The sequence below is a fragment of the Corvus brachyrhynchos genome, unplaced genomic scaffold (assembly GCF_000691975.1).
Source record: "Corvus brachyrhynchos isolate BGI_N302 unplaced genomic scaffold, ASM69197v1 scaffold80, whole genome shotgun sequence".
Taxonomy (NCBI): domain Eukaryota; kingdom Metazoa; phylum Chordata; class Aves; order Passeriformes; family Corvidae; genus Corvus; species Corvus brachyrhynchos.
Window position 1 is genome coordinate 4,815,902 of NW_008236769.1, and position 17,442 is coordinate 4,833,343.

Here is a 17,442-nt window from a genome sequence, read left to right on the forward strand (position 1 = left end):
TTTTCCTACCTCTACTATTCCACTGCTGCACCCCAGCCCTGGATTTTTCACTGTCTCTGTGGCTTGGAGAATGGAAGGCAGAAAAAAGTAATGTGATTAACATGAAGTATTAAATGCTGCTCTTTAAAGGCGTAGGTCACAAAAGTAAATACATTTTGGTCTATTTTGTCCTTATTGAAAAGTGAGAGCAGATTTTTCTTCTGTGTCTGTCACATTTCTGCTGTGATCTCAGACTTGGAGCTAGTTCACCTCTTGCATCTTTCAAGTAATTTGTGTTCTGAACATAAATTTCAAGTTTTTTATCAGATGTGAGAATATCTATAGAATACATACGTAATAGCATAGATATGTGAGAAATGACATGATAAAGTCTGAAACTGTTAACTGGGCAAAGAATTGAGTCTATACTACAGGTGAACTAATTTTGTATTGATAATTAACAACTGTAGTTAAGCTTTAATTGTAGTTAGAGTCTTGCCAAAAACGGGTAGGCTGGCAGAAAAGAATAAAGGAGAATTGCTGGAAATACTTGCATAATTTTCCATGAGAAGCTGGAACTGATACAGTGATGTGGTGATTTATGGCCTTTTCAACTTCTGATCTCATTAAATCAGAGTCAAACTATTCTGTAGAAACCTACTCTCTCAGAACGAAAACATGTTACATAAGAAGCATAAGAAAAACACCTCTAAAACATTAAAAATGAAGAAGAGCTGCTCAACTCTCTGAAATAAAATCTGTCCTAATAATCTAATAAAATTGTAGAGAAGCACAGCTTTCAACCTGTATAAAATGATATCTTCTTTGTTTGCTTGTATTCTAAAATGTCACTTTCTTCTGAGTACTGAAAGCGCTCTGCGTATTCTTCCATTTCTCTGTTGAAATGGAATAAATAAAATTATTTTTTTCCCTTAAAAATGCAGTGTAGTTTGTTTTTCTGTGTGACAAGTTCTGATTACATTTACACAGTGAGAGATAGGGGAGCTGCTGCTGGAGTGTGCTTGGATCACTTCGTGATTAAGCAGTTAGACTTACTCCGTGGATCTGTGAATGTTCACTTCAAGTTGTCTTTTGAGTCTCTTAGTGATGTACACGATAAACAGACTTTCCAGAGAGTGGAGAATGAATTCAGGGTCTGCATTTGGTTCAGTCTTGTTACATAGCTTTATTTGCATAGAGAATATTTCATTCATCCTTCAGAGAAGAGATCACTCTTCCCATGTCATTCTGCAATGAGCCTTCGCTCCCTGGAGTGGACAAAGGTCTGTGAGTCATGTGGTGCCAGTAATGGAAATTAGATTTTGCAAAACTCATTTGAATGGTAAAAAAGCACTTGATGGTAGTTGAGGCCTTCCTTTTCTTCAGATGAGGAGGCAGGTGTAAAAGGGATTTAGTGATTTGCTGAAGTTTGTGCTGCGATTTAGTCATAGTAGAAAAAGAATCTGCCATCAACTGAACTGTGCTATGAAGGTAATACAGTGCTGCCTGCCTCTTTGGATTTGTTGAGTTTTAGGGACTCTCTTCTGTGATGTGAAAAAGGACTTCTTATGGTTAGCCTGTAGTTTGTAAAAGCTAGATATTGGACTTGACATTGCTGGATTAATGGTTGGACTCAATGATCCTGGAACTCTTTTCCAACCTTAATGATTCCGTGGTTCTATATTTGCTGTCCTGTGGTTCCAAGTCTACTAGAGATCCTTGGCTGGGCGCGCTTAATTTGGATGCATTTATTTTGAACTTGCACTGTGGAGGGCCCTTTTTAATTCTTCATTTAAATATTTGATGTCTTAAATGGCTGCTTAACTGTCCTTGTAGTCCTTTAGCTAAATAATAAAACTTGATGTTTTTCTCTAGATGCTTTCTGGAGGAAAAAGAAAATTAAGCATTGAATCTGAAACAATTTGTTAGGAAACGGAAACTACCTTTTGATCTTGATATTGAAAGGATTTAATTTGTTAGCTAATCTTTCTAAGACAGCACTAACCATATGCAGTTATTTTCATATTAATAATTGCAGTATGAATAATATGCAATTATTTTAATACGCTAATGCAAATATGTAAACAATTTTTTTTTCCAGGTTAATATCTCTCAAAGTCCTTAACAGCATTGTATTGCTGGGGAAATCATGTCAGTATGTAAAGGAAGCAAAAATGGAGGAGAAATTATTCAATCCTGTCCTGACTGCCACCCCAGGGAAGCCAGCTGGCAAACAGCAAAGCACATTTAAATCTACCCAAGGTAAGGCTAACTGCCTTGGTTTGTTTTCAGTGAAGTTTTTTCAGACTAAGCTTAATATTAAACCAGGTGCATGACAATGTTTGCTGCACAAACCCTGTTGCTGGACCTTAATTGTGCCATATCACAGCTGTGAACACAAGTCTGTAAATGTAATAGAATTGATAGCTTTTAGTTCAGGCATCTTCTTTTGGTAATAAATACTCATATCTCTGACAAGATCCCACTCTGATATGTAGAGGTGATAGAAACACTGGAACAGAAGCATGGTTTTGTTTTAAATTCATAATCATAGAATGATTTGGTTTGGGTTGGAAGGAACCTTTAAAGACCATCTAGTCCAAGCCCCTCTGCCATGTCACTGCACAAATAAGTGAATATTTACACATCATCTGTGACAGTGCTTAAGTTTAGTAGGGAAGCAGTTTGTATTTCTCATGGAAATCAATGTAAAACATGGTAGGTTTATGCATAGGTATAATTAAATGTAGTTGTCATGAACATATTAATGAAAAGCTTTATGAAATCCAGATAGGAATTTCAGTGGGTCTTTACCCCATTTCAAGTCTACGTAGCACAATTTTCGCATACAGGTCGTCAGCATTAGCAGTTCATTTATCATGGGAATATGGCATTATTGTATTTGTGTGACACATTATAGAAGGAAACAGAAACCTTCATTGTTCCCGTCAACTGAATTGGATTGTATCTTCCTGTGGGAAAAGCTCAATGAGAGCCTTAGAGAACTTAACAGTGAGGCTTTTATTGTGTTCACTCCATGGCTTGCCAGCAACTTGAACAGCTTGAAATGCAAGGTGCTTGTTAGTCGTCAGAGTGTCTCGCCAGCAAGGGGAGAGTTAAGAATCTGTCAGTGTTTGTCATAAACCTCTACATCTCACATGTGTCAAATCACATCAGGCAGAAACTTGGTGCAGACTTTTCACTTTTAAATTCATTCAACTGTGTTACTTTCATGATGAAAGAATGTGGTATGAATGTCTTTTGCATTTCATTAGAGAACTGTTGTGATGATACGTTTTAATTAAACGTTCTATTACTACACTTGGATATGAGACTTAGTGAGTTGTACTTACTTATATTGAGCCTTAAACTTACAGTGTGTAAATCCTGAAGACTCTTTTGAGCTAAAGTAGCAGGGATGCTTATTTTCTCAAATGGAAAGATTTTGAGCAAAAAGCAGCAACCAAAAAGCTTTTGTGGATTTTATTCAGAGTATTGCTAGCTTCCATTGGTGATGGAAAAAGCTCAATTTTACAGTTTTTTGGGGTTTTGTATTTTTTTTAACAGCTCTTTATTTACTAGAAATCTTGATTATGTGAAAGAATGATTTTACCTTCCTCAGTTTTTGTATTATTACTACTGGGCTCCCCAATATTAGTTAATCTCTGTGCCCCATTTATCAAGTTTTTTTCAATAGAGGCTCTCAACCCTTATTAGGATGAGGGTAAGGGAATTAATTAGTCTGTTCTCCTTTGTGCCAGCTTATAGTTTGTCGGTTAATTTTCTAAAGAGTTTCCACCTTTGTCCACAAAAACAGTTAAAATTTTGAAGAATAAAATTCTAAACGTGCTCTTGAGGGATGAAAGCTCTAATTACCAGTAATCATTTACAGGCTGACCAGCTACATCTGGAAGCTGCTGGGTTAGAAAATACTTACATTTGTAACCAAGTTCTAGAATTAAAGTTACTTGTCTCCTTTCTCAATGCAAGTTCAGTACCTTTAACTTGCATAGATGGTAGAGGGTAACCCGTGTACCTTCAAGTAGTAGATAGCATACTGTGGACAGATGCTCTGCAGAAACAAGTGTTTGTAGTAATTTGGATAGTGCTACATTTCTGACAGATAACATTTCCTTGGGCTGTCTGCAGTATTCTCCACATCAGTCAAGATTTTTTCAGATTCCTTTAGAAACAATAACTCAATCATTACTGAGGAGGAAATAATTTTTTTTCTTATTTACTATCTCCTTGTCATTTGCTTGTGCATTTTAATTCTTTAAATGTTTTAACAAAATATGGAAAAAACACATGGATATTACTTACCAATATCCTAGGTTAATGAAGCCAGTGTTCAGTTCCACTGAAGTAAGAGACAGGAATAAAAATAGACATCTTTAATAGCACTGCTTTAGGGCCCAGGGCTATTAAAGTGCGTAGCAGTGCATGAGTCATTTATTAGCTATCCCTGGAGAAGGCAGGTTTATTGTACTTATGTAGAGGATTAGGCACATCTAGTTCCTGCCACGGAGATTCCTTTTGTTCATTTCTGTAGAAAACATTTGTGTGATTCACACAAAGACTGTCAAAAATCTTTTTGCTTAAGCCAACAAAAATGAGCATGTATGTCCTAACTTCTGCTGCTTATGCTCCTGCTGATTAGTTAAGCTTCTGGAGAATTTGTTTTTTCTGTCTATTTTTTTTCTATATGTTTTCTAAATCAGAAAAGGAGCTCTCTTACAGTAAAGCTAAGAAGAGGTAGTGGCTTCCAGAAAGCATTTTTCTGTTGCTTCTGCTGATTTCATGCAGCATACTTTCTCAGGATAGCTTTGGATGAATCTGGATGTTGCACATTGTATCAATATGTCTGTGTTAAACTCATTATTACCTTTGTAATTGTCTTCTGTTCCAACAGGAATTTCCACAGATGAAAACGGTTCTACATCAGTTACCAGTCAACCGGTGCATCAGAAGGAGAATATGCCATCTTTACTTGTAACAAGCAATTCTGATCAATTTCTGACAACTCCTGATGGAGAAGAAAAAGATATAAGCCAAGACAGTTCAGAATTAAAACACAGGTCTGCAAAGAAAGACTTGTTGGAGATAGACAGGTTTACTATTTGTGGAAACAGAATTGACTAAGAATTTATTTTTTTTTAAATCAATATGCTAAGGATACTGAGCTGTTGGGACAGCAGATGCTACCAGAATGGACAGTTGCCAAAAGGCACATAAATATTTATTTAAAAACTTAAATTATTAATGGCAAAAAAATATTAATTTCTTTCTACAAGTAACTTGGCTTGGTATCTGGTCAGGTCAAGTAAGCGGTCTTTAACTTGCCTCTTGGAAAATGTGGTGGATCGTGAGTCTCTAGCCTGGTGGCAGAGCTGCAGTATCAATTTTCTGGAAAACAGACTGGAAAAAAGCATAACCCTGTTCTGCATTATGAAACCATGCTTCCAGAACACTATTTCTCATGAAGGTTCCTCCAGTGTAAGGATATTCCTGGAAATGTGTGGCGACTTGACCGGAAGCTTGCCTATCCAGTTACTGTGTTTTATTAAACATCTGCAAGCAGAATTCAAAACTTGTGCTTATATCAACAAACGCATAAAGCATTGGTACATAAAACAGTAAGTCAAGATAGTTATTCCTGTCAACAAAAATCTTTTCAAGATGTATCTTGAAAATCTTGTAATCAGAATAAAATTTTGCCTTTAAGTGAAAGACTTACTGCATAGTATTTTATCTGAATACTAAATGCCAGGGAAAGATCACAATAATGAAGGTTCTGCTTAACTGGGCAAATATGAAGCATATTCATTTCATGTGTTGTGTGTCCTGCAAGGCAAATTATTTAGAAAATTATTTTTAAAAGCTGAGGATTTTTTGTTGCTGTAGGAAAAAATATTAAAGGGGCACTTCTAATATTAAGGAACAGCAGTGTTATTGCAGCAAACAAGGGTTGTGTTGGAACTGTATGTATGGCATTAACACAGCAGAAAAGAACATTGCACTGCATTTTGCATTTAACTCTTAGAAGAATGACATCTGTGTATTAACTTGCCTGAGAACATGCCTATAAAAGCTCATACTGACAATCAAATCATAATTATCCATTTAATGTAATTGATTGGTCGTAGTCAAGTAGATGGACTAGATCTATAAAGAGCATTTAAGCATTACAATGCATCTTAATTTCTGGTGTGAGATGCAGAGTTGGGAGGGTCGACAGAAGAAGTTTTGGAATCCTCAGACCAAGAATGGATTAAATTTGAGCTCAAAACATATGCTGGAGAGTTGTATCAAAAGAGATCCCTTAGGTAATTATAAACTCTTCATATGTTGTTAAAACACAGAATTAACTTCCAAAATGCCTTTCAGACATTCAAGTAAGCACCAGTTTTACTTTCCAAGGGAAGGTATCATAAAAGTACTTCAGTGCTGAACAAATGAAGACAATTTGCTCTTCGCTAATTTCATAATTCGTCAGAATGGGAAAGCCAAAGTTTATTTGCTGTATGAACATCTGAAAGTTTAATGTGTCTGCTAATCCCTGAAACTTGCAGGACTGCAGTAACACAGCAGATGGAGGCAGTTGGACAGTTACTTATCTGAGCAGACTGGATAATGAGAGAACTCTACTGTACAGTTTAGGGTGCTCTGCTCTGCTGGGAACTCCTTGACGCAGTCATTCAGCCTCTCCTCTCCCATAAGAGTAGTGGGTGTAATGGCTGAAATCTGTGGTTATGTTCAGGGATGAAAGTAAAAAGAAAAGGACTTGTGCTGTGAAAAAATTTGAAAATCTTTAATTTTTGGTGTATTTTATACTAATTGGAGATGTTCACACGTTGAAATTAAGATTACCTGTCAATTTGGTGTATCTTATAATTATTTAGCAGTTGCTAAAGAAAGCTTGAAATTGCTTTCATTTTTTTTCTGTTGAATGACATTCTGTATCAATTTTATAAGTGCATCTTGTGTGAAACTCAATAAAATTCAATTTTGTAATATTTGTTTAAAAAAGGAAAAGTACAGCGTCGACATTTCTTTTTTAGTATTCAGAGCTGGTGATCTTGCAAAGTATTTAATGTATTAAATTCCGATTTCCATAGAGTAGGATCTTTGCAAATGTGGGACACAAATGAGCATAAGAACTGGGTTATCCATGGCTTCAGATCTATTTCTGTAGCAGTTGGTTATTGCCACTTGTAGGAAGACGGAAGATTGATGGAAACCTATTATTAATTTGGTTTTTAAGGGCGCACACCATGTGAATGAAAAACTACTGTGTCTTAGGGGAGTTGTAATTTATGTAGTCAGTTACTACAACTGGACTTGGACCTACACAGCAAAGCCAGCTGTGAATGCAGGCTCAGCACAGGCAAAGCCCTCGCTGAGCACACAGTGGTGGCAGTGGAAGGGTAATGGCTCACGGCACTGGGGCAGGAGTCCCGGCCTGAATCCTCCTGGGGCTTTGTTTTGACACTTGAACTGTGGTGCCTGGGTCTAAAGCAGTACAGCTGGGCTTTGGGGTGTGGCTGGTACATCCCTGCCTGCTGTGGAGGTGCGACTGCATTGCCCTCGGGTCACCGTAACGCCAAGGAGTGAGTACTCGAGGCACTGCTGTGGAGGGCATTGCAAACACAGCACTTCCCCTTAAACTCCCAAAGGCTGGTGGGGCCCAGCTGGGCATCACACTTCATTCTTTCCTCTTGCTGCAAGCTCTCTGATTGTCATCTTTTTGTTCATGATTTATAGGGATTCCTTGGATATCTAGCAGTGTACCTTTAATGAAAGGTCAGAGCTGCTTCTCTGACCCTGGGTGGTCCTCTCAGAACTCTATAGGTGGCTGAGGGGCAACAAACCCCCAAACAAATAAAACCAGCAACACCAAATTTCTCATCCATAGATACAGCTGTTCATTCAGGTTTTCTCAAATACCTTCTGTCTTAACAGTGATATATATAAGAGCATCAGAGGTTAAATAGTGAATAAATTAAGTTCTTCAATTGATAAATCCCACCAAAAATAAAATCTAGGCAAGCAGTGATTTTTCAGCTGAAGTCACACTTGCCAAATTAATTCCAAAAGCACACATTGAGTACAGCGTATATTCATAATTAGTATTATCCATTATGGGAGCATTAAGAAACAACTGGTTTTGACAGGACTATTTAATTAATCTTTTGAAGCCTTTCAGATGTTCATCAGCCAAGCAGAATTTCCCCTCAAGCATAGTCGTTCTACAATCACAAGCACACTGTTAATTTACTCTCCCCTTAATTTAGAGTGAGTTTGAAACTTCAACTTTGTCTTGATTTTTTGTGGTGCAAAATTTTCTGTAGTCTAATAATTCATTTTGAAGTCTGTTTCTGTGACCCAGCATAGTTGATGAGGTCACTGTTGTTAAAGCCAGTATTTGCCCAGTTGTGGCTGCTGTGCCACAGCTGTTAGGCTGCAGTTGTGAATCTTCTTGGTGGTGGTGAGCAAGGATGGATGCAACTTAATTATAGCACAAATGTAATCAAACTCTGTGAAGCTCCTGAAACACTGCAACACTTTGTCTTACAAACTGGGCTCCTCCATTGTCAGTAAACCAGGAGTTGTTCCAACTCAGTCCTGGGGAGTCATAGCTTCAGAATGCTCTTCACAAATGCTAAACAAAATTTGCTTTTAAAACTTCTTCAGAGCAAGTGTTCTGTCTTAGAAATTAGGACTGCCTGAATTTTGCTCCAGGGAAGCAAATAGCTTTGTGTAAGTACTGAGCTGCTGGCAGAGGGAGCTGCGGTGGGACCACCTTTATCTCAAGGAAGTTTTTCCTGTATATAATGGTGTAAGATGTTTAGACTCTGAAGGCTGTCAGAGAACACTTGATGTATCATTTCTGTATGTCTTTTTCGTAGTAACTTTCATCAATCATACCTACCAAGCCTAAGTCTAGTTAGGCTTCTTTTAGGTCTTCAGTATACCCAGATTTAGAAAAACACTGCCAACAGAGTTGTAAGAAAGATCATAAATACATAACACCAAAGAACACTCATTAGTAAGCTCACAGTTCTAATAACAGAAAAATCAAAAATTGCAATAGGGTTTAAAAATATTTCTCAATTTTGACCAAAACACTCATCGTATTTGTGATGAAATAAACTCAGATTTTAAAATGTGCCCTTGTAATTCTGCCTCCCACCTGTGCCTCACAGCTGCAGCTTCAGGCTGTGTAGGCTGTCATGGCTTCCATTCATCACCACTGCCTGGGAGAGTGATGCTATCAAGCAGAGCTGAGGTTCATTCTCAGTTGGAGGCAGTTCTGTCTGACCGATGAACTGCAAGGAGGTGTTGAGCATCGGGGGGAGAGGGAGAAAGAGGAGTCAGGTTTTTGTGAGTACAAAGATGTGGGTTGCAGCAGCACTACCTGGGATTCTAGGGTTTTTTAGGCTGACTCGTGCAGTTCTATTTAAGCTTTGCTAGATAAATCCTGTATTGCATAGGCAAACACGTTGCATGCATTATACGTTATGTTGTGTTTACTGCTTTCACATTTTTATATCAGAAATTACTGATCTTAGATCGGTAGTATGACAGCTATGTTGCAAGGCAGTATATTTTTAATACCGTAATTTTTGGTGTTCAAGGAAGTCTCAGGTTTTATGTTGGTTGTTCTTCCCATCCATGCTCAGTTTGTTGGACAACAGCAGTAATAACTTTGTTGACTGTTTTCAATATCAATATGTGCCTGTGATGCTAATAGAGTTGGAAGGGACCTTAAATACCATCTAATTCCAACCCCGCTGCCATGGCCAGGGACACCTTTCACTGGACCAGGTTGCTTAGAGCCAGATCCAACCTGGCCTTGAACACTTCCAGGGATAGGGCATCTACAACTTCTCTGGTCAATTTCTTACAGTCTCACCACACTCACAGTAAAGAATTTCTTCCTAATGTCTAATTAAACCTGCTCTCAGTTTGAAGTCATTCCCCCTTGTGCTGTCACTACATGCCCTTGTAAAAAGTTTCTCCATCTTGTAGGCTCCTCGTCAGCTGTCCCTGAAAATACATTAAGTATCAAGGTAGCTCTGATGCCTTGAGAGACCACCTAAAAACAGAGACTAGACAAGAATAAGGGAATGAGGTAGGTATTTATTTGAAGGGCCTTCAAAGGTACCCCCTGGGGAGGCAGAGGCTGCTGCCAAAATGGACCCCAAGATGGACCCCAGGTCACAAGTTCTTCACACTTTTGTAGGTTTGGTTCATTTGCATATCAGGGTTAATTCTCCAATTAAAGCTTCAGTTAATGATGTAGTTCTCCCAAGCTCACCCCCCTCTTAAGATGTTGGTTTACAAATTTTGGGCCTAGGACAGTCTGAATGTCCTTGGAGAGCAGGCCTGGAGAAGTTTTGTTATGTCTACCCAGCATGAGAGAGCAGAAGTTAACAGGCTACAAGAAACTTCAGAGTTACCCACTGGGCAGTACAGGATTTGAAAAATACGGAAGTTAAAACCTAAGGCATCAGCTCAGGAATCACTTTTTTGATGCTGACAGTTTAAAATGAGTGGAATTGTGGATTCTTAGGAAGTGATGCAATTGATGCACTGAGAAGTGTGGCAATAAAACTTAAGATCCAGCATATTCTTAGGATTGGCACACTAAATCAACACAGGAAGGTGTGTGAGTTGATGCTACCAAGTACATCCTGGTGACAGCACTGGACCAAAGTTTTCCTGCAGGTTTGATTTGAACTTGACTTGTTAAAGGCAGCAATATAGCCACCAGCCACCTTTCTATACAAGGCAGCAGGAGCTGTGATAAGTGAGTTTCTTCTGGTAACAATTCTTGAAGTATTGCGTTTATCTAACCTGGAAGCTGTGGGACATTGTTTTCGGGTTGATGCTTTGTGCCCTTTGGACTCTCTCAAGGTGTAGCTGCAATGAAAGTGAACCTTGTGTTGAAGCTTAGCCCTAGCCACTGATGGGAGGCAATCTCCCTAACGCAATAGGAGAGGACCCACCTGGTGGGCTGATCTAAAAATCTGAGTTGTCTTTAGTCACTTAAAATTTCTTTGACACTGGAGTAGAGCGAGTTCTGCTCCATCTGAGTTAATGCTTTATGGTGCCTGTTCAGCTATTCACTGGCTGACCATGAGCTATTTGGCCTCCATGGGGGAAGGAATAAATTCTCCAGCCAGTTTTTGTGCTATACCCTTGTTTCTCAAAAGCAAGGACCAAAGCCCCAGTGTTTATTTAGTAAGTGATTCTTTGCATAGATGTTCTGCTAATGGCATCAGAGTAACTCTGTGGAATTGATTTACCTGATTTATACATTTATGTACAAAATGGCAAATTGCATAAGGCAAGTTTCCGCTTTTGGTCTGAATACATGTACCATTTGCTTTATTGTTTTTATTTAATTGACTTGACAAGTCTAGTTTCTAAAGAATTAAAATTCCCATAGTCCCAGTTTTCAGTAATGTGGATTTTTGTCCCAAGGAGCCTGGGGGTAGTAGGTGTGCTAAGCTCTTGATACAGCAACTAAACTGCAAATCCTGGGAAACAAAAATACAAGCTCCATAGTATCATACAACCACAGTAAGGAGCAAAAAAAAAATCTCTGGTTTAGCTCTGATGTGAGCTGTCCATGAGAGCACAAAGAGCACAGTGAGTAAGAGACCAATACACTTCATACTCAGTTTGCAGGTCTTGGTTTACCTATAAATTCTCCTTAGAGTTGAAACACCAAAGAAATGAGATAGATCTTAAATCTGGTATCCTTGCTGTCATTTTGGATATGTCAGATTTTCATTGGTTATTCTAGTGTTCATCCAGGCCATAATCTGCAGCTTTGGGGTGTTTTTAAGATAAAAGACTGAATAAATCTTGTCTGTAGAGGAAAATACTCTCAGTGGAATTCCTCTTGGGAAGGGCTCTTGGGCTATTAAAAAGTGTTGGTTGTCTTATTTTAATAGTAATTACCTTTTCTTCTTCCAAAGACAATTTCTGGCTTTGGGTTTGTCTCATACCCAGAGCAGCTGTTGGCAGCCTGTGGTGAATAGTGACACGGGCATCAAATTATCAGCATTTTGATTTCACTACTGGGTAATATGAGGATGAGGACAACTGGCAACCCTCAAATACAATCCTATAAATTCTACAAGCTATAAATCATAGCATGATCACCCTAAGTAAGGAGAAGCTGTGGTCTAAAAGCCTCATGAAACCTGTTAATTCTGTTTAGCATATTATGGAGCATTTGAAAGTCTTTCCTAGTGTCTTGAAGAGAAATTGTTCAGAATAATGTTTTCCACAGAAAAAATAACCAGGGAATTTTTTTCTGCCCACTGTGGGTAATGCTCAGCAGACTGGGGCTTCTAAAGCATGTGTCATTTATATGGTTGCTAATGATCTACAAAGAACGTATATGCAATGTTACTTACTAAAAAAAAAAGAGAAAAAAGGAAGGAAGGAGGGGGCTGATAAATAACAGTGGGGGGAAAACAGAGTTTTTGAAATTAATCTCTGAAAATGTAGAACTTCATCCATGAAGTGCAACATAGGAGGAACATGCATTTGGGTGCACATTTCCAGAGGTACATTTTTGTATGTTCATGAACAGTAAATATGTGCACTGCAAATGCTGTTATTACCTTCCTACTGTCTGTTTTAAGTCTTCCTTACTGAAATTTAACCCTCCCTATTTTTTGTCCATCCTTGGCATGGAGAATAGATTGCGCCTCTCCCTCTCTTTTCTTCTTGCATCCTTGGCAGCTGAGGCTGCTTTGTGTTTCCCTTCAGGCTCTTGCTAAACCCCCACAATGAGTTCAGCTTCTGTTTGTGTGGAGAGCGTGCCCCATGCTCATTCTGAGCACAGAACTCCAGCTGATACCTTCCATCCCAGCTGAGCTGAACCTGAGGATTACATCAGCCAGTTTTTAGCTGCCATATCCTGGTATGGAATTTACCTCTTAAAAACAGGATGCCACTTCTGACCCAGGAGAGTTTGAATGTGCTGCAGGAACTATATGCTTCCAATGGAACTGCCTGATTACTCCCAAGCCTGCACTTGTGCTGTAGTATACTGCTGCTAAAATAGAAAATCCTGTATTAGAGCTGCTTCGGTTCAATTTTTTGCCATCTGTTTCTGTGCTTAGTCAAGTTCGTTTTAAACTCCTGTTGTGTAGTGTATCCACAGCCTGCACTTCACCTTTCTCTGGCACCTGACCAATATTACTGATTGAAAACACTGAGTGGCAATGGAGCATGAAGAGACCCCTGCCGAATCTTACTGCTGTGTGATGATTAAATAGTGATTCCCCAAGCAGGATTTCCCAAGAAGCTTTGTCAACTGCTCCAAGCAATTTTAATCTCTACTGTTTCCTTAGTTTGAGAATATCACACAGAAGAGTATCAAAGGCCTCATATAAGTGAACATATGTGATTATCTGCTGCTTCTCCCCTTACAGTGTACTGCACTGTTGAAGGGAAATGCACTGGTTTGAAATGATCTTACAAATTTATGCTGGCTTTCATTCATCATCACATTACTCTTCAAATGCTGAAAGGAACAAAACCCAAATCTGATTATGTGCCCAGAAAAACTGTGGAAGACTGCAGTTGGTTTGCTCTGTCATTTCCTTTTTCCCTTTTCCAAAGATTGCTCTTTTAAATCACAAGAAATCTGCTAACAACTTTGTTAACCACTTTTCAGAGTTTTCTGGTTTGGTGCCAAGGAGAAGACCTAAGATAAGTGAAAAATCTCACAAACCTCTGTACTTATGTGCAAAGATCCTCATGAGATCCCATGAAATTGCTGGTGGTATATTTGGTAGGGAGAATGGTGGGATTGTGCTGCTGTGTTTTGTCTTAGTGTGGTGTTTCCACAAAGAAGGGTGATATGAATAAAGTAAGAAACTCTCATGATGAGCAAAGTCCTATCGATGTGCTTTCGATTACCTCTGGGGTAAAAGGAGAAAAGTGCTAAGCTGTCACCAGAAGTGATGTTTCGAAAGGCCCTCAAGCAGAAATAGAGAAGATATGAGATAAATCTCTGAAGCATTTTACGATGTCCTAAATGTCCAGTGATGAGAAACAAGAGAGAGAACTCTTTTCAAAGTCAGCCACCATGACCCTCCAACACAGGGTAAAGGCTGTGGCTCTCCCTCTGTCCCTGTGCTTTGCTGTCCCAGGGAGATGGAGTGGTGTGCAGCTCAGGCAGTATCCACAAGCATCTGAAATGTTCTGTGCAGGCGTATTCCTACCTGTCCTTCCCTTGAATTTACAGTCACTACCTGATTTTTTCTGGTCCTTCGGCTTTAGTTGAGATTTAACTGTTACTGCTTACAAATGGACTCCTGTTATTCTTTTTCTCCCACATCTGACTTAAAGCCTCCCCATCCTGGAAATCTGACAGGCAAAGAAGCTTCTCTTGTCAAGAAGATTCCCATCTTCCTCAACAGCTCATGCAATATCATCCCATGGCTGAGGCTGACAAAGCCATCTTGGAAACATCACCTGTGTGCTTCCCTCCAGGAAGCTTTTGGCTTCACCTGATTCTGGAGCAGAAGGCTTAGGATTCGCAAGTCTAGAGCAGCATCACTACTATTTTCTCTCCTGCTCTCTGTAAGTACCGTAGTTGATCAGCCAGGGTCCCTTCCTGTGTGACTCTTGGCTATCTTAGTGCTCCTTGGGTGCAGAGAACACATCTCCTGGGCAGGAGCCCTTCTATCTCACCCGTCTGAAAGTTTCACCAGTCCCTGCTGCTTTTTCATTGCAGTGATGACTGTAATTTGGATTTTTGGTGAGACACTTTTTTCTTTTCTACAACACAGAGTGAATCCTTACTTGCTGGCAGGATACTGGAGCAGCATAATAAACCATCTTTATTCTGGTGCTACCTACTAAAAGCAGAAGAAGAGGAAGCCTGTGATACATTCATTTCCTGTCTCCTTACCCTAGCAGGTAGAGTGAGCAACAAATCACTTCCTTCCTAACTATATTTTTAGTGGAAGACTGTTATCATATGTCTTCTTGATCACCTCTTTTCCTAGACTAAAGTAGCTTAAGGTTCCTTCCTCTAGGCTCTCCATATTTTGTCAGATTGATCCCAAGACTGGAGGCCATCCTCCTGTCAATGCTTCACAAAAACCTTCTGTTGGAACAAAACCAACGGAGTGATTCTTCCTTTCCATGTTATGCTCCTAATGAAGTACCTTATAGTCAATAAAGCAAATCTATCATTAGGTTGTCTCTGTCAGCATAAAGTTTGGATGTTTCTCATGTAGCAGCATGGCCAAATTGCATCAAGTCTGGGCTAGACTTTAAAAAGATTTAGATGTTAATTAATTTTATTTAAGCACATGAGTACTTTTATGAAACTGATCTCTTGCATACTCTGTTGAGATTGGCACTTCTCATTATTAAGGTGTAATAGCCATAAATATGGATCAATGGTTTGGCTTTAGGACCCTGACACCTTGATTACAGATAATCAAATACCACTTTCTTTCAAGACCTGAAGGAGGCAATTAAGATGCAGTATCAGCTCCACTTACGATGTCACTATCTTGACATGAAATCCTCGATGTAGTGTTGTGAAGAGGAGATGAAAGCTGCAAGATTTGCCTGATTTCCTTTACACTTCAATAATCTTTACATTTACACTTCCAGCAAAGTGTCAAAGATTTGGATGTTGTATTTTTGGATAAGAATTGAAAAAAAAATACTTCAGGCATGAAGTTAAGTCCTTGAGCCTGTATTCTTAGTGCAATACCAGCACACCACAAAGAATCAGAGACATACTTCACCCTGACAGGTTTTCTGTGCAATGAATGTATTTTTATACAATGCTAATTTAGTGTAAAGACCCAAATCTTCTCTATAACATCTAATGAAAAAAACCTAAAGTCAAATACTTGTTAAAATAAAAACAACAACCAACAAACAAATTCCACAAAAACAAACAAACAAGGCAATGAAAACAAACAAGCAAACAAAACCCCACAAACAGCAAAAGCCCAAAACAAACCCAAAACCCCACAAAACCCACCCCACACTATTGCTATCAAGGAAATGGTAGCAATTTCCAGGGCATTGCAATTTACAAAAATCTTCAAAATTATGTGGGGCAGCTCCTCAATTGTAGCTGACTTTCCCTAATTAAAACAAATTCAATCAGTAATTTTTGGGTTGTAAGTTAAAAGCACAACTATAGCTTGCCCTTCAATGCAGTAACAGTTAAAGATACCTTTAATCTGAAGCAATTAATTAGGAAATATACTATAGATCCTTCTGGGCCACTCCCCTAGCAAACAACTGGCACTACTTAAAAAGCCTGTGTCTGCTTGAAAGTGATACACTTATGAAAATGTATACCCCAAATTCTGTAACAGCTTTCGTCTAAACCACAGTCCTTTCTGCTTTTTGAAACATGCAGTAAATCCCTGTGCAAATGTAATATCATGCTTTCACATTTCAGCCAATAATATCAAAACCAACAAATTTCAATTAAGCCTCACAGCAGCACGTTCTCTCACAGTGGGACATAGAAGACTATTTCTGCTTAAGAAATCCATGAAATGAAGAACAGGGAATCTAGTTCACTGACCCAAAATCTGAGAGTAAGGAACAAGGCCAGAAGGACCTATAGCACTGGTCCATCCTAAAGAACAGCACTTGCCTGAAGCAAAGAAACTCTTTGATTGACTTTTGATTTACTCATTGTGTTGGGCTTCATCAAGGAAATGTGCAAGGCAATTTCCAGAGCAGATTTCAGGATTATCTATTCTCCGCGGATAAAATGCAGGGCAGGTTCACCCCTGTCTGAAGCACCATGACTGATACACACCATGAGATTCAAAAAACAAAAGGCTTCTAATGCCACTTTCTTTTGACCTCCAGGACATCTTTTTTATTAGTGGTAGTTACTTGGAGGCTTTTTCTGTAGCCCTAAGAACTGGAGAGTTTTTCTCTAAAATAAATACATAAATTGCAGATTGTTGTACAATCAGATGGCCCCAGGAGTCACAGCCTTAGGAAATACAGCAAGCACAAGTGTTGTGAGAGTGGCAGGACTGCAGTGCAAAAATGAGGCTTGCCACCTTAGCATTAACTAAGCATTTTCTCCCAGGGTGAAATGCTCTTTTAGTGCAGAGAACCCATAGAAGAAATTGTGCATCATATTATCATATAATTATATGGGCTTATTAAGAGCAATCATGGTAAGAACTGAACAACCCCTAATTCCCATGTCTGTAATGAGCATGTTACCGAGTTGCCTCGGCTGTGCACAGCTTCTTTTCAAGGCAGCAATTAGAGCAGACCCGATTGTCAGCAGGGTTAGCTGACATACCGTGTGGAGGGCTGGGAGCCCTTGGCACAAGAGCCCTCTGCACTCCCTTGGAGAACAGAGGCCTGAAGGCAAAAAGACTTTCCCCAAAGATAAGCAACCTTCCTCTGGGTCATGGTGAC

At 39.1% G+C, this 17,442-nt stretch overlaps 1 protein-coding gene across 3 annotated transcripts in view; it reads left to right on the forward strand.

Moving 5' to 3' along the window:
- Positions 1–7,014, forward strand: part of TAPT1 (transmembrane anterior posterior transformation 1) — a 46,364-nt gene extending 39,350 nt beyond the window's left edge. For all 3 annotated transcript variants that reach the window (XM_017727581.1, XM_017727579.1, XM_017727580.1), the window contains exons 13-14: positions 2,081–2,241; positions 4,892–7,014. In XM_017727581.1, coding sequence (XP_017583070.1) covers positions 2,081–2,241; positions 4,892–5,121 — 391 coding nt within the window. In that variant the 3' untranslated portion in view covers positions 5,122–7,014. The remainder of the gene's footprint in view (positions 1–2,080; positions 2,242–4,891) is intronic.
- Positions 7,015–17,442: the final 10,428 nt, after the last annotated feature.